Source organism: Macrobrachium rosenbergii, chromosome 2 (genome assembly GCF_040412425.1).
Source record: "Macrobrachium rosenbergii isolate ZJJX-2024 chromosome 2, ASM4041242v1, whole genome shotgun sequence".
Classification (NCBI taxonomy): domain Eukaryota; kingdom Metazoa; phylum Arthropoda; class Malacostraca; order Decapoda; family Palaemonidae; genus Macrobrachium; species Macrobrachium rosenbergii.
In genome coordinates this window covers 61,475,757-61,503,324 of record NC_089742.1, presented here as the reverse complement: position 1 = coordinate 61,503,324, position 27,568 = coordinate 61,475,757, and the positions used below count along the sequence as shown (strand labels likewise).

General features: G+C 37.2%; 2 protein-coding genes across 6 annotated transcripts in view; both read left to right on the top strand.

Moving 5' to 3' along the window:
* Positions 1–18,134, top strand: part of LOC136847688 (uncharacterized) — a 184,513-nt gene extending 166,379 nt beyond the window's left edge. For all 3 annotated transcript variants that reach the window (XM_067119512.1, XM_067119522.1, XM_067119502.1), the window contains 2 exons: positions 13,893–14,069; positions 14,327–18,134. In XM_067119512.1, the coding sequence (XP_066975613.1) occupies positions 14,508–16,583 (2,076 nt within the window). In that variant the 5' untranslated portion in view covers positions 13,893–14,069; positions 14,327–14,507 and the 3' untranslated portion in view covers positions 16,584–18,134. The remainder of the gene's footprint in view (positions 1–13,892; positions 14,070–14,326) is intronic.
* A 971-nt stretch (positions 18,135–19,105) lies between these two features.
* The window catches only part of LOC136847662 (cytochrome P450 3A24-like), an 89,830-nt gene continuing 81,367 nt past the window's right edge, over positions 19,106–27,568 (top strand). The window contains exon 1 of one of the 3 annotated variants that reach the window (XM_067119466.1): positions 19,106–19,439. The gene's annotated coding sequence lies outside the window, so the exon portion shown is untranslated. Of the gene's footprint in view, positions 19,440–20,092; positions 20,150–21,239; positions 21,382–27,568 lie in introns of those variants that run through there. The other 2 variants (XM_067119476.1, XM_067119470.1) reach the window with 2 other exon arrangements.

Here is a 27,568-nt window from a genome sequence, read left to right as displayed (position 1 = left end):
CACTGAATGACCTCATAGGTCCCAGTGCTTGGTCTTTGGGCTAAATTCTATATTCATTTCAGCTCAATTCAGTTCAGTTATCGAACTGCCGCTATAATCAACAATTGTTAAATATTCAACGACCTGACAATGTTGTTAAGGTTGGCTGCTTGAATTAACATACAGAATGCGCAGTGAGCTAATTTGCCCAAGGTGCTAAAGACTGATATCAAGATCAGGGGTACGAAATTTAAGATGCGAGTCGGATGCGGAAGAGCAAACAGAATGGTATTCGAAATTTGGAAAAATAAAAGATTTAAACATTTCTTCCGGATGGACAGGTCTCCGAAAATCTTAATAGACTTTATATACCGATTTTTTTTGTGCAATTGAAGTAGAGGTAGACCGGATATGGTTTTCGAAGGTGAATTTGCAATGAAGAATTACACATGGAAGTTTAAATGAGTTGCGCGGACTTAAAGAAACACTGCCAGTGCGCTAATTTTCAAGCAAGTCTCTTTAAGGAGATTCGTAGTCAGTTTTTTTTTTTTTTTATCAGTCCTTAGTTAGAACAGATGCTTTTTTAATCAGAAAGTGCAACCAACTGTAGCCTGGAAAATAGCTCAGATCTAGTTCATATATAATGTGAAGAAGAATACATTATACAGAAGCTCAAATATTTTTATGCATTTTGCTTCCTAGGTGATGGCAGACCTGCCTCTATAAGATGGATTAAAATTCCATTACCTTTTTGTATGAGAAATTCAGTTAAAGTATGTTACATATTCTGTTACAAAAAATCCTTCAAGACCATTTCACTCGGATGATCTCAGTTGACCAAAATATGCCAAGTGATTTACTGGAAATATGATGAATTATGATTATTTCATGAATAATTTACTTCGGGAAACGAAGCGGACCTTAACACGAAGATAATTGATGGAGTGTGTTAAAATTTATTCTCTGGCATTATCATCATCATCATAATAATAATAATAATAATAATAATAATAATAATAATAATAATAATAATAATGCTCATTTCTCTATAGCATTTAATTTAATTTATGATCTGTGCTTGGATCAAGAATTACACTCACGAAAGACAATACGACATGAATGTCATAATAGGAGGTTGAATTTATTTGACATCTGTTACAACTGTTCTTCATTTGTGTAAAGCAAAAGATAATAAAAGATTAGAAAAATGTCTGTGGATTGGTAGTGTAGATTTTTGATATAGGAAAATTAATATATAACCTTTCTCTTGCGTCATTTTTAAGCAGTGTTTTTATAATTATTATCATCGATTTTTTGTCAGAAGTTTAAATCAAATCTGTAAATTTGGTAGTTCAAAAATAATCTTATGATTCATTGTTTTTTTTTTTTATTTGTGTTACTTAATTTCCTTTTCTTAAAAAGAACGCGAAGATACTACATAAGATGACATAACTCATTGTGAATGAATATAATGAAATTATAAAACCTGTTTCACCGGTTTCCCGCAACCTCGAACACCTGTTATTTTTAAAAGCGCTACTCATTCTGGTTTTCGAAAAAAAAAAAAACGCTTAAAGGTTGAATAATCTTACCGTGAAAGAAAAAATAAGGAAGAGCAAAAGAATGAATGGGCAACCTTCCATGGGGGAGGTGCCTATTAGTGAACTTTCTCTCGGCGTTCCCCTGGCCCTGTAACCTGTACATGGGAATGTGCTGGTCGGGCTGAGGAAAGATGGGAAGAGGGAGGAGGAACATAGGGAAAGAAGGTAAGGAAGAAGGTTCCTACCTCGCTTGTTCCGACTAGCCGTGTTTCCTGAGTATCTTCCACTTGATTACATATTTCTCTCAGTTTATGTTATTTGATTTTTCGACGCTCAAAAGGAGTTCCAGTGAGTGTTTGGCTTCTTCCATAGTAATAATACAAATTGACATGGTTCAACTCTCCGGTTTGATCTTGTTTTCAGCATCATCTAGCGTAAATTATGTACATACACATACATAGTATGTCATGTGTCTGTATAAAAAAAAATGGATGATTTCATATTCATAATATGCTTGACTTAATGAGAGAAGTTATTCTCCATAGATGCAGAACAGAAAAGGTACAGATTGAAGAGAGACAGGAGAGAAAATAAACGGGTCAGACATCCATCCCATTTTAGCGACCACCCATGGCCTCAGCCTTTCCAGTTGCCGTTGGTTTGCCGGAACGTAACTGCAATGGAGAATGGCCGGAGGGCTCTCGTGCAGCCCGTTCAATAAGGCCATTGAACACCAAACGTTTTTATGCTGTAACCAGACAGATATTGGACGTGTCTCATTCCTTAGCTTCTGCCGAGTTTTGTTTGTCGCCTTCCTTTTTCCAGTAACGATTGTTGACCGTTATCTCCTGATTCAAAATGTTTTAGAGCATTTTCAGTGTCACCTCACTAGCAGAAGACCCAGGTTCAACCAGTAGCAAGGAGGAAAGCATTTTGAACCTATATCTGGATCTACAGTAAAATGCCTGTGTAGACCTAAGTAGTGAATTAGCCTGGTATGGTCAGTTGACTGTATTAAATTAAAGACGGAACGGAAGGAGAAGAATAGCGATAAGGAATAATGATAAGTGATCCGTAGAAGATTTTAAAAAATCACTTCAGCAAAATTAATGAGGCAGGTCCTCGACTGTTTATGACCATAGACAATCTTCAACACGCGGTGCTGAGCCATGCATCCAATATTCACATCCTCATGAGAGAGTCAAGTTGACCCTGCCATCTGGTAAGTGTCGTTAAGGACCGTGTATAAGATTCTTTATTTGACTTCTGAAAGCCGTGTTCATTTATGCCTTGAAGTTCATTGTCCGCTTCTTGTCGTTCGCACGCTCTTCCCATGATAATGAGAGGGTTTTGCGCGTCCAAATTGAAAGCGGGGAACACCTAGCTGATGGGTGTGTAATGAATGATGGTTGCTGCCTAATTATAAAACGATTTTAAGATGTCAGTCGGTTGTTACAAGATTCCTCTTGAGGTAGCGTTATGGTGAGATGACCCATGAAGGATGATGTTGCCTAAATTGAGAGAGAGAGAGAGAGAGAGTGCTTTGTAAAAAGGTGATTACTGAATGCGATGCAGGAAGGACAAAGAATCCCTGGTTTTACGAAGGAAATCGAATCTCATTACTGACTCCTCACAGAAAGAAATGTTTGTTAAATAAAACAGAACTGTCATTGGAATGTCAGACGTACTAGTCGACACGAAATACAAAATAACATTAAAAAACGATCGACAATCGGCGTTCGAATACCTTATTGATCTGACAGATTGAAAATTTACGACTAGAGTTAGTGGTATTCGATATTGCTGGGTACAGTCGATAATTGGATGTCCTCTGAGTCTGTTATTGGGGTGGGTATTATTTGAGGTGTGATATTGCCAACAGGTGTTACAGATTTTTTACTTGCAACTTGCTTTGCAAATTTTATTCCCGTTACTACCTCTCTACGCGCGTGCTTCACTTTTTGCCTTTGTGCAACTTTGGAAACTTGTATGAAGTGCCAACATTAACAGCCTTAATATGCTAACAGAAAACCAGGTGATAATTTTAAAATTCACATCAAAATTTGTTCCCTAGTGACAGTGCATAAATATGCATCTATACAGTTATAATAATGATTGTAGTATCGATATTCTACTACTGATTAAAGATAGTTTTAATATTTTCTTTTGAAAGATGGATTTTATTATAAGAGTGTAACGTCAATTTAACATTAATGTGTAGCAGACAGTTATGAGCTTTACATAAATGTGTGTGAATGTGCTTTTTTAAGTTTATATATTTCACCTCTATAATTCGGTGCCAACACGAATTTCTCTCTTTCGTTAACAGAGGAGGAAATTCCCTCTTTTCCGACTGAATTTACCCTTTGTTGAAAAAGACACAATAACGCCCTCGCGACGGGTATTACAAACTCCCATTACTCACTCCGTTCAAGATTACAAGTCTTCCAAAAATTACAATTCCTCGTGAGAGCTATAATAGGGAGGGCTGGGAAGGAGCCTTCCCTGACCCGGATCTTGCGTGTGTACGTATGTGTTTGTGTATGTGTGTGTGAGTGTGTGTATGTATGTATGTGTATAACACACCATCCTGACCTCCTCCCTCACTCCCTGTATCCTCCAGGAACTTTCTCTTTTTCCTCCCTCAACGGACAATGGATTCCTGCCTTCTAACCTTGAGGAGTTCATCTTACGCTCTTGGTTCTTCCTACTGGCAGGCCGCGAGTCTGTTGTGTTCGCTCTATATTAGCAACAAGAGAGCTTCTGTTTGGGGCCCGGTCCTGACTCTAAATAACGATTCGTGTTTTTAGTAGACGAAAATGTTAATGTCTTTCAATTTTTAATTATAGGCTTTATGTATTTACGCGTTTTCTATTGAGGGAAAGGCCTCTAGAAGGCGTAACCCCTCCGGTTCTCGGTAATTTTTTTAAGATAAGGTCGGTAGCATAATGGCCTCATCCACCTTGGCTGTGGCTCATCACAGTCGAGTAACTGCTAAGTACATAATTTTACGGCTTAGGCTGAAATAGGTACAATGGCGTTTTAACGGAACTTGCATAGATCGCTCCTAGACCAGCAAGTAAAACCTCGTCCCTCCTGGAAATTTATATCCGAAGTAAATATTCCCAAAGAGTTAGTTTTGCCCCAGCAAGAAAATTGTAGGCAATAAGCCCATGTGCTCTGAGGTGTAACTTCTGCGTATATGTGAAGTAGACCTTGGTTTTTGTCATGAGTGTGTGGACCATAATGATGGCAAAATGGAAAATTAGGCATATTTGTTGTTTATAAATCTGTGTCTTATTCAGGAGAAAGCGGAAATTATTGTGGGTAGCCACCGTAAACTATCGTACATATGTCACCTAAAAGTTTCACTCTGCTAAAACGCAGCTTCCTCACATATGTCAGTTTTCCTCACGCATAGGAGAGGGGTCCTGTGACGCTTCGAAATAAAGTAACTGGCAGCTGTTTGATGTATGGCAACTCTTGTTCTCCCAACGCTGTCAGGTGGCACACTTTAACACTTCAGTCACTCCGATAAGTCGGATTTATGCGTTATTGAAACTGACATATGCTAAAAGATCTGCTGGATATAAGTTATTGTTTTAGTGTTAATGTTGCACAGATACGTTCATGTTTAACTGTAAAAATATATATATATATATATATATATATATATATATATATATATATATATATATATATATATATATATATATATATAATATATATTTATATATATATATATATATATATATATACATATGTATATGTATATATATATATATATATATATACTGTATATATAAATATATATATGTATATATCCTGTATGTAAACAATCCTAGTAGTATTTCTCCCATCATGAAAGTGAGAGCTTTCCACAATCGAATTGTGTTCGGCGTGTCATCCAAATAATAATTCAGTAAGACAAAACACAAGTAGCGTTGGTTGGGTATTAACTCTCACACACACACACACACACACACACATATATATATATATATATATATGATTATAATCACTTTTGTACGTGATTAATTTATCACACATTACCTGACCGGTTTCGACTTTATTTCCAAGTCATTGACGAAGGACTGATACATAATATTAGAATTCACACATATATATACTACAGAAACAGTACTGACGAACATACACAACCGTCTGAGACTACAGATCCACCCACAGGAGGGTGTCAAGTTAGGAGTGGCCTTCAAAACTCATTTGGCTAAAAACCACAATATACTCTCAGGAAAATACATATATATATATATATATATATATATATATATATATATATATATATATATATATATATATATTATATATATATATATATATATATATGCATAATATATTACATAATGTCATAAACATACATACATACATACAGTATATATTTTAGACAATTACATAATGTCATAAAGCATTTTGTTTCTAGGCCTAAAATTATTTAAAACCCCGTATTTTATCTGAAAGCTGGGCAGTTTTCTAGGACAGCATTCCTTTCCTACTTTGTTTCATTCATTAATTTTTCATCCTTTTTGCCAGTTTTCCGTAAACTTGTATTCGCTTCTTTTAATTAATATTTTGCTTGATTAACTGGAATAGCTTTGGTGCTGAGCCAGCTCTGATGCCAATTTATTTTGTGCCCGGCGAAGGCCTTAAAACCAAGGCTTAACAACTAGTTCCAAAACCTCGGGCTGTACGATAGCCTCTGTACCTTGGCCTTCAGTGACCTTGGGTTTAAGAGCCCTTAAGGCATTCTCAAGCACCTCTTCCTGGTTCATTTATTTATTGTTATAGTATAAAGTCGTTATTGTTATTTCTAATATCGTATATATTATTATATATTCTAATATATATATATATATATATATATATATATATATATATATATATATATATATATATATATAAAATATATATATATGAGTGTACAAATTATAAAAATATAAGATATAAATATAAGATATATATGTGTGTGTGTGTAGGTGTGACTGTTGCATGGATACATATTTCTTTTGCTTTGTTTAATTTTACATTTTTTTATGTTTTCACGCTCATGAACATTTTCTTCTGCGAGTCCATGGCTTGTATGCTGATTCCAAAAGATATAATACATTATGAACAAAAATAACCAACCCTGGTTTTTTGTTACGGTTATATTTTGTCTCATCTTACTTTCTAACTCTCCTGATAAAATGAAATCAAAGATCTGTCTGGCTGTGGATATAAAAAAAAAAATCTCAAATTCTGTTCCTCTCTGAACCGACACACTTTTCTTTTTTTCCATCGAGAAAAGGAGGACGAAACGTGAAAGTCTTTGTTTATGGTCTTCATGGTCATACCTGTGATTTTTATACCTGCCATATTTTTATAACCATAATATCCAGGGCGCCATTTTGTGGAATGTGACTCGCGGTGGGTTAAAAAGCAGCCACGATGGAAAAGAATGAAAAGTATTAGCTAGCTCTATATTCAACGGTAAAAGGAAAAAAAATTCTTTTAGAAAGTTGCTGGAAATTAGTTGAACCTGACGAGTTGAATGTTCCTTGTAAACAACTTCGAAGAAAAGACAGTGAGACAATAAGAGAACCAGTTTATTTAGGAAATGATATTTATTTCAACTTAAAAAATTTTCATTCAAAAAGCGGACAAGATGTAGATGTAATTTGTTTTTTACATTTGTACTTATATTGTGACTAGCTTTATAATATTATTTACTTCTTATTCGTTGTTTTCTAAGAATTTTCATATGACTCCTTATATTTTGCAGCTTACTTTCTACAGCGACCCTCAACTCGACACAAAATTCAAACATTCTGCGTTCTTTAATCTCTGCATTCGTGCTCCTCATATTTATAGTTTCTCCCTAAGTATGGCATTAATTTTTTTTACTTACTAGTTTGGATACCTGAAACATAAGCCTAATTATGCCTTATGCCCAAGGCAATCACAGTCTATGGCGCTGAAAGTAATACCTAATAATTATAGAGATAATGATTCCGGTGGTGATGTTATCCCGTGATACATGTGCTGTCAGTAATTCCCCTTAGGGAACAGACACCCCTTCTCACACACGGACAGATTGAAAAACATCCCAATTAATTTTGATTAAGGCGGTGGGGGCGGGGTGGTGTAGACTGAAGACGGTTAAGAGTGGGAATAGAGCAAGCGTAGTGTGCGTGTGCGTATGTTTGTGTATGTGTGTATGTATGTATGTGCAAATATACAGCCTATGGGTACAATATCTTGATATGGGTAAACCTACAAACAAGTAATGAGTTTTCTTGGTGAAAAATTCTTGAATCAGAGCTCATTGTTTCGTAATTCATTAAAAATAGTTTCAGTTTGCGCATATATATCTTGTGATTGCATTTCCATTTGATAAATTAATTGATGTCGTTACTGACAGTAACACCAGTGAAAAATGGTTCATTTCAACAAAATAAATCGATTACATTATATTAACTGTATCGTCATTAGTTCTAGCATACTCATTTGGACGAGAGTCCACCCAGAACGAATGGGTTTGGGACTTGTAAAACCCATCCCAAAAAGGCTTGCAGAAAGCCTTGAAGAAGGTTTAAGCACTGGACCTTGGGTATACCCTCTGGAGCCACCTATTAGGATAGATATATATATATATATATATATATATATATATATATATATATATATATATATATATATATATATATACACACATATATATATACATTTATGTGTGTGTGTATGTATGCATGTATACATGAATTCTGATCACATCACCGTGACCTTTTTTATTCATAAACATTAACGAATGTCGTTTAGTATCCAATTCGCTTTACCTCGGGTAATACCAAGGTGGATTATAACTGATAAGTGGTTCGTCACCTGGCGGATTCGATCCGCCGACAGCAACTACCTCCGATTTCAGTGACGAGTGCTCTGCTATTCGGATTTAAAGAGAGGTAGAGCGAATTGGATATTAAACAACATTTGTAAACTTATTGATTTGTGATATATATATATATATATATATATATATATATATATATATATATATATATATATATATATATATATATATATATATACATAAATATATTCATATTCATATATATATATATATATATATATATATATATATATATATATATAATATATATATATATATATATATATATGTTTGTGTGTACACGTTTGTGTGTGCGTGTGCGTGTGCGTGCGTGTAGAAAGAAGAGAGGTAGACAAATAGATGGCGATTTTTAACCCACAGAATAGACACAGATAGAATAAAGTAACTGCGATTCCGAAAGCATTAAGTTTTGTGGGCATATACCAAGAGTGTAAAGTAGAGGTAAATTTTGTAGTGACTAAATCATCATCTTAATGAAAAAATTGGGCGATTTCCTGACTTTCCGAGTGGAATTATTGATATAAAAAAAATAATCATAGAAAGGTTTTTTCCCTTCTTTAAGAGAAACTTGGTTGAAATGATTTCTAAGTGCAGCAGTTAATGATAAAATTGGGCGATTTTACCTTGACGGAATATAAAAAAATCACCATAGAAGGTTTTCTTAAATTATTGGGCATTTACGTAGGTATGACTCCAATTAGATTTGATAGATTAGCAGATACCGACGTTACCTGATCGAATTGGAACTCGCTGAATATATATTTATTTTCTGAATCTAATCGAAAAGAGAGTCTTCGTTATGCACGAAAACCGTTAACACTGCTGGGAAACGTGGCCGTCGTATACTCCTTGTTTTGGTACTTTTCATTTCCAAGGGGAAGGTATTACACGGATTATGTATGACGTTTATTTGTTTATATCTATCTTTCCATTATATGAATGTCCTTTCTCGCATTCATGGCGGTCATAATTTTTCCGCTTGATAATGTGGGACCATTTCGAAGAAATTCTGTTGCTCAGAAGACGCTTACAGCAAGAAACATTTCGATCTTATACGAGAAGAGAGAGAAAAAAAACGGCTGGCCGTCCTTATCGCAGCAAAGCCCCCAACGATGTATGAAAAGACTTAGGGAAACACCCGGTAGGCCTAATGCGGCATCCTCTTTTGTCGGGGCTCCCTGCTATCAGCCAATCATAGCCTTGAGTGATGTAAAAGGAAACAAGCAGAACGTTTTTGATTGGTCGGCGGCCCATCCATGCATCCCGGCTGGTCGACCTTCCGAACAATTCCAGGCATTCCGGTGGCCGGTAACGTTATATTATCGTCTATCCCCGAGGATTTGGGTCAAGGATAAAGCAGGATACGCGGCGGCCTCTCCATCCTTATTCTTATTCATCCCCACGGCCTCAAGCTTTCAGGCAAGGTCCTAAGAGTATAGACTTTGCTTTTAGGGGTGCTTTCACGAAATAACAAAAAAGCGGACAAAATGGCTTCAGTATATGTGATGTTGAGTGTGTAATTGTAATGCTTTAAAATAAGTAATTATGACCACTCGGAAGAATAGACTAGTCATGAACCAAAATAAAAGAAATTATATTGGGAAATTTATCTTGTAATGGCACCTTAATGCGTGTGCGCGCGTGTACTATGCGTGAGAGAGAGAGAGAGAGAGAGAGAGAGAGAGAGAGAGAGAGATGAGGGCCTTGGAATGAGTCGGCGTGAATGCCATTCGGCTTTTCAGTATTACCATCCTCAGGTAAGCCCAGGTGTGTGCATGCCTTGGACAAGAAAGAGAGAGAGAGAGAGAGATGATGGAGGGGATGTTGCGTTGAGTTTCTAGTACTTCAGTGAAGTAGAGAAAGGGTCCTTGAAGACTGAGTGAGAAAGAGAGAGAGAGATGATTTTTTGGGGTCGGGCGTCGCCGGGCGTCGGGGCTTCAGGACGAAAAGCAGGGCAAAGGCGGGAACGCCGACGTAACCAGTTTTACGAAGGTACAAATCACCTAGGGCCAACTTTCTCCCCCATACAGACAAAAGCGGTTAGGGAGGGAGAGAAAGAGAGAGGAAGGGGGGACTTCCAAAAACCCTACAGTGGTGATGATGATGGGGATGATAATGTGGATGATGGATGGATGGGTTTAGTTGGGGAGAAAATGGATGGGGAAAGACGAAGGTGAGGATGTGGTGCGTGAGTGGGGATAAAAGTGGCGAGAGCAGTCGCATTAATGGGACGACATTTTAGGAAAGGGTGAGGATGCTGGATGTGATGATGTTTCAGACGAAGGAAAATTAATATAGAAATTTTTACAATGATAGGCAATTTATTTTAACTGGAACCAAAGAGAAATGGAATTTCGAACTTCAATCTTCAATGTATTTAAAGGCCATTCCATAATGTAACTTTGAGGAATGTAATTTTGCGGCAGAATTTTAAAACTTTGTTGTAAAGCCCCGCACTCTCCCCGGCCTACCCTCTGAAGTTGCTGGAAATTTCATGAACAGTCTTCCCTTACTTTTTGGAAAAAATAGTCAAGTCGAATTTCCATTAACAGAACATCAGATAAGTTTTATGGGAAATCTCACTTTAACTTTCTGAGAAACAGTCTATCATGTTTTATGACAATTTCTATACTAAATTATATGACAATCGTTTCGTTCACATTTCTTGGCAAAAAAAAAAAAAAAACTTTCGTTAGATTTTTATGAAAATCGTCCTATATAATTTCGGGAAAGGGGTTTATTTTACATTTCCTGAAATTCTTCTCCTTGTCGATTTATTTTCAACTCTCACTTTTCATTTCCCATGTTTTTCATAAGGTGTCGGAAAGAACAATAAGGTTCATAAATAGTGTCGTCTTAAATTTTGTACCAATTTCTTCTCATATGAAAATTTTCATCAGATTTTCTTTTAACATTTGTCTCATTTCATAAAATGCATTACTCTCCGTTGGGAAAAAAATTTAGATCTTGTTACCATATTTTAATAAAAAAGCGACAGAATTTCATGACGGGATCCCCGAAATTCACTGGAACTATTTATCTGAAGATACCAAGAAAGCGAGGCATGTCTGGGAAAGGTACTGGTCAGATCTCAAGAAATTGCCGAAAATCGTGAGTCTCTCTTTTACAATCAGCGGTACCGTTCCTCTCGAATTGCATGGTAATCTATTTTCAAGACTCTAATAGTAGTAATTTACATTGTGGCTTAATATGCAGCGTTTTCTTTCAAGATTAGAACCTGTGCTAAAACAAGTGACGGTCTCTTCCATTCGGTTATCTACTCTGCTCTGCTGTTATTGAAGTCTAATAAAAAAATATTAATAGTAATAGAAAGTTTTCCTTTCCAGATTAGAAAGCACGGTCACTCCTAAGAGACACTTACTGTAGTACATTTTAATAAGTAAATCAATTGATAATGATGGCTATATACTCTTCACGAAATGAAAAAAAACCCATTTGTGAAATGAAAGAGAGATTAACCACGCGAATAATACTAAAAGGAAATATATGTAGAGTTCATAGTAGCCTACTCTTCGACCAGCAACATCAAACATAGGTTGTGGTGTCAAAGTTAGAGAAAAATGTTTGCGTACACCAAACAACACCCAGACAGGCTAAGACAAATAATACAGCTCAAAAACCTGAACTCAGGGCTGGGTCATTATTGAATTAGATGAGATGAAAACGGCGATTGGGAATAGAAAAGTAGTCTCTCTCACTGTCTGTCAGTCTCACATCCTGAGTAATGTCAACTGTACCCAAACGTATTTAGGTCGTCGGGGAAAGTTCTGAAATTACGTTTATTTTTTCATCAACATTAATTGCCAGCATTTTCTTTTTTTTTTTTTTTTTTTTATTCCTAATAAAACACTTGACTTCCTTTCTTCTATGCCAGGTCTTTGTCTTTTCCCCCTTATATCTTATAGATGATATATGCTGTATTGCGTTAGGAAATATTTACAAACAGTTTACATACAGGTTATTCGAGTGACTACATATAATCACAAACACAAACACATACACATGCACACACACACACATATATACACACACACACTCACACACACCTGCAGTCTTTTATATGTTCACATATAGAGCTGTATCTCTTAAGACAGTTTTATTTTGCATTTATGTGCACCAAAATTTCTCGACAGAATCGGAGTCCTTTAGCATTTGCCAGTATACACACTGACGACGTTCCACGAGAGTCTGAATGGTATTTGTGTCCATGAATAAAGGAAAATAAAAATATAATGATGAAGCTTCAAGGCCGGAAAACCTAACGAATAGATTTTAATCACATAACCTTATCCAACCCATAAGACCTGCTTTTTTTTGTATTCTTGAATAATTTATCTCTTCGCGACTGGGAATAGCTGTTCAATTTTTTTTTTTTTTTGAGCACTCGCTTTTGGGCTAATTAAAATCACTACTTGAGACTTCGTCCTAAAAATCTTCACGAAAGCTTATTCGTCATCTGCGCGGGGAGTGTGATTGTTCACGAACGAGCCACAGTGTGTCAAAGGTGAGTCGAAGAGGTAGGGGTACACCTCTTAACAGTTCTGCTGCCGGTCGAAGTTCAAGCGTACTTGACCTGACCTCCTGACCTAGCTCCCACTTCGTGCTTTGTGCTTCGATTTCTGTGTTGCGTTAGCCATTGAGGGAGGTATAAAAGATGAGTTTGTGATGCTTTTAATGACGTTGGACCGCTGGAGTGATCAGGGGTGATTTGAGGCAAATTGTACCTCAGAAACACGGATTGATGAATGCGACTGCTCATGATTTATTCACGTTGAGTGCTCGTTTTGGGAAATATATCTTAATTACGCTTTTCGTTTCTCTTCCGTTTTCTATTTTTCCCTATTTTTGACGGAAGAGAAAGGAGGCCATGTTGACACAACTCAGTTACAGGAAATAGGAATTCCTTCCTGTTTCATTCTTTCACCTAGGGACACAGTCGTCAGATTCCTGTCTTCCTTGTTTGTTTCCTTACTGTTGTTGTTCTGCTTCTTCCTCATTATCCAGGAAAGTTTTGCACGTATTCAGTTGTTAGGAGATATCTTGTTGAAAAGTGAACGGCATTATTTTATGGAGAGACAGTGAGCAGATTTTCCTTAGTATAAGCTACTTATAGCCAGATGGCATCAACCAAAGTCCATGGACCTTAGCAAATGAAAATTTATTCATATTTAACCACGTATGTGAAGATAGTCTTGTCAATTATAGGTTTAGTGGGATGTTAAATTATTCAAAAAAGTATTTGGCGATAATCATAGTCATAGACGAGTGCAATATCTATTGGACTTTACATGTAGTCAGTATAATACACATAGTTAATGTTTGCGTGTGTGTACGTCGTAGGCTAACTTATGTAGCATATATGGATTTTTTTTACTTTTAACCCCTTTTGAAGCGTTCGTAAGTTATCTTGTAGTTTTAAGAATAATTTTATCCCTTTCATTTTTCAGGTTATACATTTGGTAGCGGTGGCTGCCAGCCTGCTGCTACTCCACTCAGTAAAGGCTGACTACCCAGCACCGACCACAAAAGCTGCCTACAAGCCTTCTGTGAAATATGCCGGGCCTATAGTCTACTCCGATGAAAAACCACCTGTCATCCACTTCCCACCTCCACCAAGACCAACGGTATCTCTCTCTCTCTCTCTCTCTCTCTCTCTCTCTCTCTCCTCTCTCTCTCTCTCTCTCTCTCTCAATCTGTGTCTTCCTTACGAAAAAAATCTAGTTTTTTTGTTGGTAAACTATAGTATATTTTTTCTTTTAGTACTCAAATATTCCTTATTTTATTTGATTAACAATGATTGATACTGTTAGATCATACCTAAGTTTTTAATTTGAAATACGATTAATATTGAGTACGATCTGATAGTTTTTTTTCTTTGCAGGCTGGTGGGTATGGAAGTGGTAAAGGTAGTGGGAAGGCACAGCCAGTCAAGTATGTCCCTTTGCCACACCACGAACTTCCAGTTCTCATTTATCAATCTGACAGTTCTCCACCAGTCCATGTAGTCCACACTCCAAAGCCAGCTATCAAAGCACCACCTGTCAAAGCACCTGCTCCATCTTATGGGCCTCCAAAGGCCACTATTAAAGCTCCAGCACCTTCTTATGGTCCACCAAAGGCCCCAACCCCAACTTACGGTCCCCCAAAAGCTCCGCCTCTTCCATCATATGGACCTCCTCCTAAAGCTCCAGTGCCATCATTTGGACTCCCGAAGGCTAAAGCTCCAAAAGCACCAAAGGCTCCAAGGCCAAGCTATGGTCCTCCTCCTAAAGCTCCCCCTCCTTCATATGGACCCCCACCTAAGGCCCCACCCCCTTCCTATGGTCCCCCACCTAAGGCCCCACCCCCTTCCTACTGGTCCCCCACCTAAAGCCCCAGCACCTTCATATGGTCCTCCACCTACAGCTCCAAGCCCCCAGTATGGTGCCCCAGCAAATACTGGCCCCATTTACATCAAGGCTCCTCCAGCTCCTGCTCCAGTCCTGGTACCAGCTCCTGAACCCCAGTATGCTGCACCAGCTGCTCCAGCACCTAGCTATGGGCCACCACCCAAGGCTAAACCAGTTCCTACTTATGGACCTCCACCAAAAGCACCTCCTCCCTCATATGGACCCCCACCTAAGGCCCCTCCCCCAAGCTATGGTCCACCCCCTAAAGCACCAGCACCTAGTTATGGTGCTCCTCCTAAAGCTAAGGCTCCTAAGGCCAAGGCTCCTACCAAAGGCCCCACTTATGCACCACCTCCCCCAACTTATGGTCCCCCTAAGCCTGCCCCAACTAAAAGTACTCCAGCTCCACACATCATTTATGCTGGTCATCCCCCAATTCATGTATACCAACAACCACCTGTCCACCAGGTTACCAAGGCTCCTGCTAAAGCTCAGTATGCTGCCCCAGCTGCTCTAAGCTGTGACCTCTCCCCTAGCTCCTCCACCACTTTGGAGCACCTCGCTAAGGCACCACTTTTAGCCCCACCTCCAAAGCTCAAGAGCCAGATTGCCGGACCTCCCAAGGCTCCTGCACCTTCATATGGACCTCCACCAAAGGCTCCTGCACCTTCATATGGACCTCCACCGAAGGCTCCTGTACCTTCATATGGACCCCCACCGAAGGCTCCTGCACCTTCTTATGGACCTCCTCCAAAGGCTCCTGCTCCTTCTTATGGACCTCCTCCAAAGGCTCCTGCTCCTTCTTATGGACCTCCTCCAAAGGCTGTTGCACCTTCCAAAGCTCCTGCACCAACTTATGGTGCCCCTCCAAAAGCACCACCTCCAACTTATGGTCCTCCTAAGGCTCCAGCTCCTTCATATGGTCCACCACCCAAGGCCCCAGCGCCATCTTATGGCCCACCACCACCAGCTCCAAGACCATCATATGGACCTCCTCCTAAGGCCCCTAAGGGATCATTTGGACCACCTCCCAAGGCTCCAAAAGGCTCCTATGGACCTCCTCCTAAGGCACCCAAAGGGTCATATGGACCACCTCCTAAGGCTCCAAAGGGTTCATATGGACCCCCTCCTAAGCTCCCTAAGCCATCATTTGGACTTCCCTCAAAGGCTCCCAAAGCACCAAAAGCACCCACCACCTATGGTCCCCCAAAAGCTGCCACTAAACCAGCTCCTGTATACCTTCCAGCACCCAAAGCTTATCACAAGCCACCCATTATCATTTACCAAGGTGTAAGACCACCAGTGCATGTTTACCAGCAGCCAGGTAAAGCTGCTGCTCCTACAGCTCCAGCTGCGGCTCCCTCTGGAGGGTACGGGGCACCTGTTCCTCCAAGTGCTGCTTATGGAGATCCTAAAGGTGAAGATATCATCAAAGGAAAAGGTGAGGGGGGAGGAGGAGTAATAGTTGGAGGTGACTCCTACTCTGCAGCTAGCGTTCATGTTCCTGAGGTAGTTGTAGCCAAGCCAACTGCCACACCCACCTCCAGTTATGCTGCCAAAGAAGACACTGGTGTCTTGGATGACTGGACACCATCCAACGGTTACTCAGCCTATGGCGATGCTTCACTTACCCAAAACATCAGTCAAAGAAGTCCTGGGAAAGCAGAAGAGCGAGTTGAAACCAATGTCTCCTCAGATGTCAGTGAAGCAAAGGTTTCAGCAAAGGTATCTGTCAGCTCAGCAGAGTGAAAATCATAAGGTTTCCACAGATAATGCTCAGTTAAGTGTTTCGTTATTGCATTAAGCATAAGACTACTCAAGCTGTGCTAGTGAAATGCTCAGAATTTTTCATAATACTTAAAATATTCTAATAATGAAGTCTTTTATTGATTGCTACAAAATTATCTTAAGATTAGAACTGAGCATTATTCATATTGCATGAATGGTGAAGTAATGCAGTCATTAATTTATTATACCTGTGCTCAGCGAGGGCATCAACAACTTCTTTCAGTGTGTGAGTGTATGAGCAGATGAGTGATCCTGGTAAACTTTGTTTTTGTACCATCCCTTTGTGGGTGATCTAAAATTGCAAATGGCTCATGAGCAGTATCAGCTGGTGGCCTTTTGAACCTGAAAATTTGAATGCATATGGTGCAGACATCAATTGGTTCATCTCTGTCTCTGTTTTGACAGCATGCGATGATTCTGCAGTGAGTGCAAGTTAGTGAATTTTCCGTACAAATATTTCTGAACATGTCTTTTTTTTTTCCCCCTAAGTCAGTGCTTAATATCTTTAGTACCGTTTTTGGTATTATTATTTATTCAGTGAATGTCTGCTTGTTGTTTCCATCCTGGCTATGATGACATGATAGGCTTTTATGTCCTGCAGCTGGATATTCATGTGGATGACACTTGTTTATTTATTGCATAACACCTAAGGCTTCACCTTCATTTTCTAGATTACATTATACATGAATTGCTCATCGTCATTTGTCATTTGGAGTTTCCATTTTGTCACTTGTTATGTGCTTATTTATTCATTGTTATATAGCTCCTCACCCTGACATTCACTCCATATTTACATGGTCTCCTACACTAACAGTCAATCCACACTTACATTGTTTTTCACTCTCTCCAAAGACTATCATGATGTTTAGTGTCGCAATACTAGAATCATTTTTTATAGTAATGTTAAAGATTAGTGTTTATCTCTGACTGCCCGGGGTCTGCCATACTGTTCCCCGTACCGTCAGTATTTTCCAGCTGCGGGACTGCCCCTGCAGGCAAGACAGGACTCGGAGAACTGAAAACTTTAGCTGCAAGTTTGAATCGTCGTTCATTCCACGGACATTACCCACCAAGATTCGTTTCTTCCCATATCTATAAAATTCTTATATACTGTTTTCCTATGCTGTTAAATCTCTCTCTCTCTCTCTCTCTCTCTCTCTCTCTCTCTCTCTCTCTCTCTCTCTCTCTCTCTCTGTAAAAAAGGCAGGGAGAATGAAAGGGATTTTGAGAGTGAAGGGATTCAGAGCAGACGCACATTAGGGAATGTGGTTTCATTACTCTGACTCCGTGTGAGTAGTGAAATTTGCGCACAATTGCAGCTTTCCTCAAGCCTTGTCCAGCCAGGTCCTGTTAGTACTCCTTCAAGTCCCTTCAAGTCTCATGGGATGTCTGTAGGCCACTTTCTGGGCCGGTTTTTTTCGTGTACTATAAGGAGTCTTTTTATGCCTAAAACAGGTATCCATTTTGTAATATTTATATGACCTTAGTGACTAATAAACGTTTCTTAAATTATGAACCTTGTTTCATTACTTTAGTTGTTTCATGAGGATCAAGACGAAAATGCAAATGCTTTTGTCAGTTTTGAAAATATATGTACGGTGTTTTCTTTGATTTTAGCCATTTCTTGAAACGAATTACAAATGCTAATATTCTCTCGGAAAGACAATAAAATTTCTTTGGGTTTCACTTTACATTACCTATCTTACGGTTTACATCAACTATACTAAGTACAAAATGAGCGTACAAAAGTCTATGGCAATATTTATCCATCAATAAATGTGGTAGGAACATCTACCTTCTTATTAATTGTTACAAAAGATTTGAAGAAAAAATAGTTGACATCTCATCACGCAAACTTGCGAGATCACACTAGAACTGAATGGGTAGCACTCTGTCAAAAAATATTGAAGAGAAAAACAAAAACAAATGGTAACATCAATTAATGCCACCTATAGTACATTTTTTTATCATTTAAAGACCCAATAAATTTCATTTAACCATGCCAACGTTTTCAAAGATCATATGTGCACATGGCACTTCATGAGAAGCTACATGTGTAAGATTTAATGTTCATGAATTTATTCATTTATTTTAAAAATGTTCACCACGTACTACCGAAATAGTGGGCCCTACATGGATAGACAAGTATGGGCCGTAAGGAAGACTTCCAAAACTAAACAAAGATGATTACGAATGAAATACCACTTAGGGAATCTCGTGGACTAGGCGTTAAATTCTCTCTCACTCTCCCTCTCTCTGTACAAGCAGAAGCCAGTACATGTGCACTGCAGTTTCCTGTTGCAAGCAAACTATTGTAAAAGCTGTTGCTTTTCTCAATTGTGGGTTTTCAAATTGCAATTAACTCAGTTGCTACGTAGTCACTTCACTTTTTTGAGACCATTCCTGACAGCTACATTAGCGTTTCTGTAATAAAATTTTGCTAATGCTGATGGACGTAGTCGTTACGATACTTAGGTTGTGTTAGAAAACGGACAGCGCAGTTTGTCATTCAAGAGAATCCGTTTAGGCAGCAAAGCATTAAACTCCTAGTTCTAATTTTAAAATTATACAGTTTCATATGTCAGTTACTGAGGGTAACTATAAAAGAAATCGCTTTTGTCTTGTGAGGCAACCTCGATCGCCTTACTCTTGTGAAACGTTATGTACAGTAGATGAAAACTTACTGCCACCTGATGGATCGTGACGATGCATGAACTGCGCTCGGCTCTCGTAGCACCACTTGCGTAGTTATTTGTTACACCATAAACCAAGAGGTATTACCCTCATCCTCTTCCCGTTGCTATCCTCTGAGGGAAGGTAAGTTTTCAAGTCTTTGCATTGCAAGTTAACGGGATTTAGCAATAGAATTTTGTGGGAGATGAATCAAAATCATTTTAAGATGCTAGTGAAACTCGTATTATGACATGTTTAATTCCCTTCATCTGGCAGAGGTAAAATTAATTATCTATATGTATCCAAGAAATAACTGAAGGTGAAAATAGGGACGGAATGAGACATTCTAAATGGAGTATTTTATTAAGCTGTGACAAACAATGATGTTGCTGGATTATAACCATAATTTAGCCCTCAGCTCCAACAGACAGCACAGGGCCGGCGGTGAATTAGCTACACAGGGAAACAATAGATTGTTTCCCCATGCCAGAATTACCATTTCAGTAATCTTGTTGGTGTAAATAATTAATAGGTTCAAGTGCCCAGTTAATTGATCATTATGTCTTTCTCGGCTCAGTAATGGCTGTTGTACAATCTGATGAGAACTCTAGTCTTTTGTGAGTAATGTTAAGAAGGTATATAGCCATTGACAATATATCGTAACCTCTAGGACGAGAAAGGTCCGTGCTGAATCAAGGCCAGATTAATCTAGCGGTCATCAACAGATGTGCTCTCGTCCGTGAAATGTTGATTGTTGACATCCGCAGACTTACGATGTAATTGGCTGGTTGGTTTTTAGTCTAGCTCAAGCTGGCCTATGCTTGCATAGACCCTTGCTCTAAGGTGGATCTTAGGTATGGTAAGGTGTTAAAAGGTATAAGAGGCTTAGTGCGAACCTCTGGACTTACCCAGACAACTGAGACGATGGCCTGAGTGATAGGCGCGCGGCCACACCCAAGATGGAGAAGAGTTTAGTACATAGAACAACCTCATCCGGAAATTTTCTGAGAACCAGAAGGCTTTGTCTCTCCGCCGTGAATAAGATTGTATAAGTAGTGTGCAATACGACTAGAATTTAGTAATAAAAACTCGAAAGTTTTGCGTTAGAAAAGTTACATATACATGTTGGAGCACTAAGGATAGGCGATATTTTAAGCCCTCGTTCTTATTTTCAGTTCTCAGGACTATTCGACATGGGCCTTGTTGTAGATTATGAGTAAAACAACACCATGCAAGTGTTAAGGATGATAATACTGCAGAAATTTAAAGGGTATGATGACAAGGTAAATCTTTACATTAAAACTGCGCGATACCACTAAAAAGTCAAGCTAATGCAACTTTTAGCTAAAAGTACTTCAATATTTTTTATAGATACAATTGTATTTGTAATAATAGACCAGCTGTTTAAAACGTGATTTTTAAAAGGTTTTCCATATCTCCGTGCATTACATTTAAAAAGAAATATAAACCCGTGGTCTCCAGGCGGTATTCCTCTGGACTTGAAACTTATTGATTTGACATTGCACCTCATGATTTAGGGTACGTCCGCCCATAAAAACATAATCAAGTAAGATGGACGTCGCATTGGTATTGCACTTATTGACACATTTCAATATACAGAACGAAGAAAATATTTTATTCGTTGGCGAGCTATAAATTCGTTGTTTATTTTCAAAACGTCTTCCTGTCATCGTAAAACAAACAAATGATGCAACCTTTGCAGCCACCGGATGCGTTTCGTTTTGTCATACTACGTTGTCAGGAAAAGAACACACAATATTATCATGGATATTTTAATTTAATGTAATTTTGTAAATGTAATGCCATTATTTGTGTTCTAGTAAATTATAATCGTGTTAATTTTAGTTATTAAGTAACCACATTGTTGAGTATTACAGCGATAAGCGAATGCAATTTAACATGGTACAACTGCAGGTCCTCAACAAATTTAAGTGTTGAACGCATCCATTATGATGGCGGGTTGAATTTGTGCTCTCCTGATATTTTCCCTTATTACAGTCTGCTGCTGCTCTGTCTGTCTATCTGTTTGTTTGTTTTCACCGTCTGTCTATCTCTTCACGTAACGGTCAGTGTGGCGTTCTTCAGATGTTTATGTTAATTATTTATAGGAGATCAATCTATTGATCTTGTGAAGGCCGCCTCTAAGGGACTGTCAGTGGGCCGAGGGGCGGGCCACTAGGGTGCATTATTCAAGTTCATTAACGTATCTTCTCACTGTCTCTCTCATTATGTTCTGTGATCCCCAGGTTGTGACAACATTTAATTACACTTTTGATTTTAAATTATTTCTACCGTTTAGTGAAACCATTACGTAATAAACAGTAATTCATAGTTTAGAGTAGCCCATGTTTCGCTATAGGCCTAGATACCGTAAATTTCAAACGTAGCTTAGTCAGGGGTACTTTGTACTGCAGTTTTAATTTGGCACAAGCTAGAATCGATGAGCAAATAAATTTATGGTTTAAGCAATAACATCCCGTAGCTAAAACTTACGGTACCCAATTAAAACTACTCTTTGGGTTACTAAACAATAAACATTTTGAAGCCCTTTGACTTGGGTGCCCTGTACATTAGGCTTAGACCTATGATTTTTATTGTCATATGTCTGAAAAAACTAAAAGCCACAGGAGCTCAAGGCTGTTTCCAGTTTGGCAGTATTAATGATGACAGAGGTTGTTATATTTGTTTGTCATTGCTGTTATTAGTGGTTTTAAATGAATAATTTTTTGTAAAACGACGCTTGAGGCTACATGGGAAGGTTAAGTTAGTCGAGACCTGTTTGGAATTGGACAGTAGTGATGTAGGCGTAGAAGAAAGAGGAAACATTAATATGTTTTAACTATTCTTTTCAGTGGTGTTGTCCATTTCTTTTTTGTCACCCCCAGAAATTTAATTTTTCATTACATTTATTCATTTTATTTTTATGATAGAGCTATAGTTGTAGTGTTTTCCATATTTCCTTTTGACTTACGTCAAGATTGTTGTACAAAGTAACTCTATTTAGTAATCGTAGCCTGCACCTTGTACAGTGGTTATGATGCAGTAATTTCTGTCATGATTTAATGGATTTAATATCCAAGTTTGTATATTGTACAGTGACTGCAGTTTTAAATATGAAGATCTTTCTAGCTTTGTTGAACATTTTACATTTGCTTTAAAGTGGTTTCCTTATAGAATGATTTTGGTGGTGTAGAAAATAAAACGTTCTCAGTTCTTCCAAGTTGGTCAGTATGTACTATATATTGTGCAGTACATTTTATTTTCCAATGTTGCAGTGAATAGTCTGTAGCTATTTATATTTGCATCTCCGTTAATTTTGTCAAGATGTGACATAATGAAAGAGGACAATAGGTTTTCTAGTTTTAAAGCTGTCAAGTTTTTGGATGTGACCTACTCTGGTTGAGAAGAGTCTTTCTAGAAGCTTCTTTTTTTATAGAGATTGTTTTTATTTTGGTTTATCTGTTTGTCTGTAGTTTATGCGTCAGGCATCATTTCTAATTCTTGAATCTAACCAGGCACCTGGTCCCATGGGAGTCATCCCATATCAGACACTTGGCCCCATGTCAGTCTCCCACTCATCAGGTACATGGTTTTTATTAATCTATCTTTATCAGGTATTTGGTCTTATGAATATTAATCAAGCACATGGTACAATGTCAATCTCCCCTTATTTGGCACTTCGTTCTGTATCAATCTCCCCTTATGTGGCACTTGAACCCAAGCCAGTTTTATTTTTTAGGTACAAGCTCACGTGTCAGGCACTTTGTTCCATGTGAATCTTCCATTTTCAGACACTTCATGTGAAATTTTCAGTATCAGGCACCATTTTCGTGAATCATCCATTATCTGGCATTTGGTTCCATAATGAATTGTCATAATTGGGCACGTTATTCCTTGGCAGTCATCCTTTCTTAGGCACATATAATCCCATGTCTGTCTAATCTTGATAGATAATCTCTTCTGTCAGCTGTTTCTTTTGGGCATGTGTTCCATGTTAGTTTTTGTTTATCATGTTCATGATGTCATGAATTATTTTTTATATCAAGCATGTGATTTTTAGTAAACTTTTCTTGTTAGGCATTTAATCCCATGTTGTGCTTATAAAAAGCACAGGTTAGATTTCACCATGGTATATCAAGCATTTGATCATGATGTGACTTCCTTTGTGAATCACCATATGTCATTTGAGTATGTTGTCACTAAATTTATATGTAAGAATAGTTGCCTAGTAATTGTTATTTAAATCTGCATATCAACTGAGCCTTTCTTTATTTCTCCTGTAGTTTGGAGTTTTAAGTAAAGTAGCTTTATGGTGATTTTTGTGTGTTTTCTTGTTTTGGTAAGTTTGTATAATAATACTGTGTTGTAGTATTTTCAGGGATTGCAAACATTTTTGCATTATAGTTACTGGCTTTTGCTTTGCATTGGTAACTACTGTATTGTCATGAGCCTTAGTATTCAGATTGCATTTTTTTAATGTAGTACCTGTTTTGATTATGTTGTTATTAATGAATTGTACTACATAAAATTAGAGCTGGCTTGGTGAATGAAAGAGTCTACAGGTATATGTAATGGCTTTTAGTAAATATTATGTACTATTATACAATACTGTTGATAATTGTGTATTGGCATATATTTGCTATTTGTTTAAAAATTTATTTAATTGTTGTTATATTAATTAAACATTGTAATCTTGTGATCTTTTAGGTTTTGTTGAATTACTATCTTGTGTTAAAGACAGGTTGTAACAAATCTGTCACAACAGGGTAAGGCATTGTCATTTTGTTGAGAAATTTTGTAATTTTTTACAAGAAAACTCAGTTTTTAAAATCAGGAAAATATACTTGGATTAAATTTTAAGTGTTAAATCGTAGGTTATTCATACTTATTCTTGTAGCAGTCTTTAGGTATGGAGATTTTGTTTTTATACACTTTGCAATTATCTGTGTCTTCTTTCAGTGAATGTTTTGTTAGTGTTGAAAATAGGTAATGTAGGATGTCCACTTAGGCAAGGAATCGGTTTTTTGTTTTGCAGTGCTCAGCCCATTTGGAGAAGTTGATATGGTATTGTGTTTTGAGAAGTATTAGTGTGAATGATCTTAGCAAGTCAGTTTGGATTAGGTATATGTAGGTTTTAGTAAGTTAGATAGGAATGGTAGGACAAGGCATTGACATGTGTTTTCAGTTAATGTAATTGTTACATGGAGGTGTTGAGATGCTAGTCACAGTAGTTTCAGCTGTTCTGATAATTTAGGAAATAAAGGAACCAATATAAACCCTTGATTAATTATCTGTGTTGTGTTATCTGCCTGACACTGACTGTCCAATGGCCAGTGTTTGAGTTTTGTAGTTTGAGACTAGAATTTTTCTCCAGCTGATTTATCATCAGATTTGCTTATTGAAGAAACTGCATGTTGACAGTTTAGCTTGAATATCTAGAAGACAATAGACTCATACAGGTTTGACAGCTAATGTAACAATTGCTTCCACTGTAAGTCAAACCAAATTTTTTTTTCTTTTGTTGGAACTTTGTGTATTTGGAAGAGAGATATTATATATGAAGGGTTCCTTTCTGTGCTTTGATTTTAGCTTCCAAGTTATATTTTGATTCTTATCTTAGTCTTGATGTACCTTGAAAATTAATTAACATTGTTTCATTGTACAAAGCTAGTACTGTATTCCTGCTTAGATACTGGAACAGTAGTATTGTGTCTACTAATTATTGATAAATCTGTTACTGTCAGTAGTGTTTGTAATTTAGTATAGTTTTGTTTAGTTTTAGTTTTTTTTACACAGGTAGGAAAAGTATTGTGCTATTCCCTCTGTGTGTAGGATACAGTTTATAAATTTGCTCATAAGTCTTTGTTACAATGTAAATTTTTTTCTTTCAGTTAAGAAGCCCATTTAATAGAAATGATTGCTTTTTAAATTGTATTAGGAGAATAACTCAGTAAGTACAGTAATACTGAATGGTAAATCTGTTAAATCTTCAAGTAACTCTAGGATTACTGTAATTGTAAATTTTCAAGTAATAATGTCAAACAGCTTATAGAATTTTACTGTTTAAAGTATTGCTTATAATTGTTCTCTACAGGGCATTATTTTATTATACTGTAGTTTGTTTTAGATATCTGTAAAGGTTTAAAAACTTTTTACCCACGGGAATAGTTGGATAATTGTAAGCGTTCTTTTTTTTTTTAAGATGGCTTTAGGGGAATTTCAGAAAATGAACCTTATTTTGTCTTGAATATATGCTTAGCATGTACAGCTGTTTTCAGTAAGTAGCAGTGTACTGTATCTTAGATTATGTCATTTTAGTGCAGCCTGTATATTTACCCTAATATGCCTAATTATGCAAGGGTGTTGTTGCTATTGTTAATTTTTTCATATGACATATCTTTCCAAGTTAAGCTAGATGTCTGTATAGATTTATATGTATAGTTTTCCAAATCATGGTTTTTCAAGGTACTGTACTGAATTCTTGAGTAGTTTTCATCTAGCACATGTCCTTTAGAGTAGAGGATTGCTTTCACTGTACCAAATATTGTATAGTTTAGCAAAACAGATAATTTTAGTTTAGAAGTTTTTTATATATAGAATCTAGTTATTGCATGACTAGTGCTAATATTTTATTAAAGGAGGAGGACCTAGTTACAGTATTTTGTGATTTTTTGTACACAGTAGCAATGTTATGAATTTGAAAGACATTCCGTACATAAGAGTACAAGTAAATTTTTCCATTGTGCTTGATTTTCTGGTGTAGCCCCATGGACAAAGTCCTGAATTACAAGCCCTTGTTAATGGCTAATACAGTCTGGTGTTTGGAACATATCTTGTGAAGGCCTTTTTTCTTTATCTCAAATACATTAGAGAGATATTCTTTTCACATTTTATCTCTCTCGTGATATACCACATCCTTCATCTAATTTTATTTTCATTCTCTTAGTTTTGAGGAATGGTCAGAGCTCTTCCACTTTGAGATCCTATTACTTAGTGTTGCATGGCACTAAGAAAACTAAGGCAATCAGTTGCTTCTGAATTTGGTGAGAAAATTTTTTCCTGCTGGTAGCATTAGTTCCATCATATTCCCTTCATATTGTGACAGGCTTACTTGATTTCCAGTAACAAAATTCACTCTTGACCCTCCCTACTCATTTATCTTCATGAAATGCAGGTATCCGTTTATAATTTTCCTAATCCTTTTTAAATCTCTTAATACATTCTGCTCAGTATTGACAGTTCTCTTCAAAAGATGAGGGCCTGTGTTAACTAGAAAACACAATTTTAGTTAGCTTTTTCTATTCTAATTCTTTTCGCTGTGATGTTTTGACAAAAATATCTTCAGTTTTCCCTGTTCTTGCTTTTATTGATACCTGTATTTGCTATGTTGTAATCTGCAGTATTCCTTTTCTAGCTTTACAACATCCTTCTTGCCAGAGGTCATTGCTATCCTCTCACCTATATGCTGAAGGTCTCTTTATGGGAAAGTGTAGGAAGTGAGGCCCTCTGCTTTTCTCTTATTTTTAATGTCATAAAAGGAGAACTATGAGAAAGGAAACAAAATCAGAACTATGAGAAAGGAAACAAAATCAGAAAAAGCAAACACCTGGACTTAGTAAACTGTGGAAGAAAAGCTTAGAAATAGAATATATAAAATATTAGGAAGTTCTTATTCGTCCCTGAATTTGATAAATACAGCAAAAGAATAAGCAATGCAGGTTACAAGTTTGTTTCTGTCAGAAAGGACACTCTGTAGAACACTGCATAAATAAATTTGACTCTGGATACTTAAACACTGAGGAACAAGCAGTACATTTAATCTCCTTCTACAACTTCAATAAATCCTATGTCGGGGGAAATGGACATCTAATAATAAGATAGTAATGCCAATCAGAGAACCTAAGACCATGTGGTACATACATGGTACTGTGAAGTGGTAATACAACATTTAAAAAGTATAAAATGCAGAAACAATATTTCTAAGAGGACTGTTCCAAAGTTCATGGAGTGAGTTTACCGTGCAAGAGTGACAAATGAGCAAATTATTTTAGTTGAGTTCACCCTCATGCCGTACTGACTCGATCATTTCTAGATTTCTGCAGATTAACAGCTTTAAAAGATCAAGAATATTTTTTCTTTTTGTATATTTTGTGAATATTTTATATTTTACAGAGAAACACTTCGTTCATTATAATTCCTGGGTTTGGAATAACTCCTCCTATCTTTAGAGAGTCTGGAGGCTTCTTAAATCT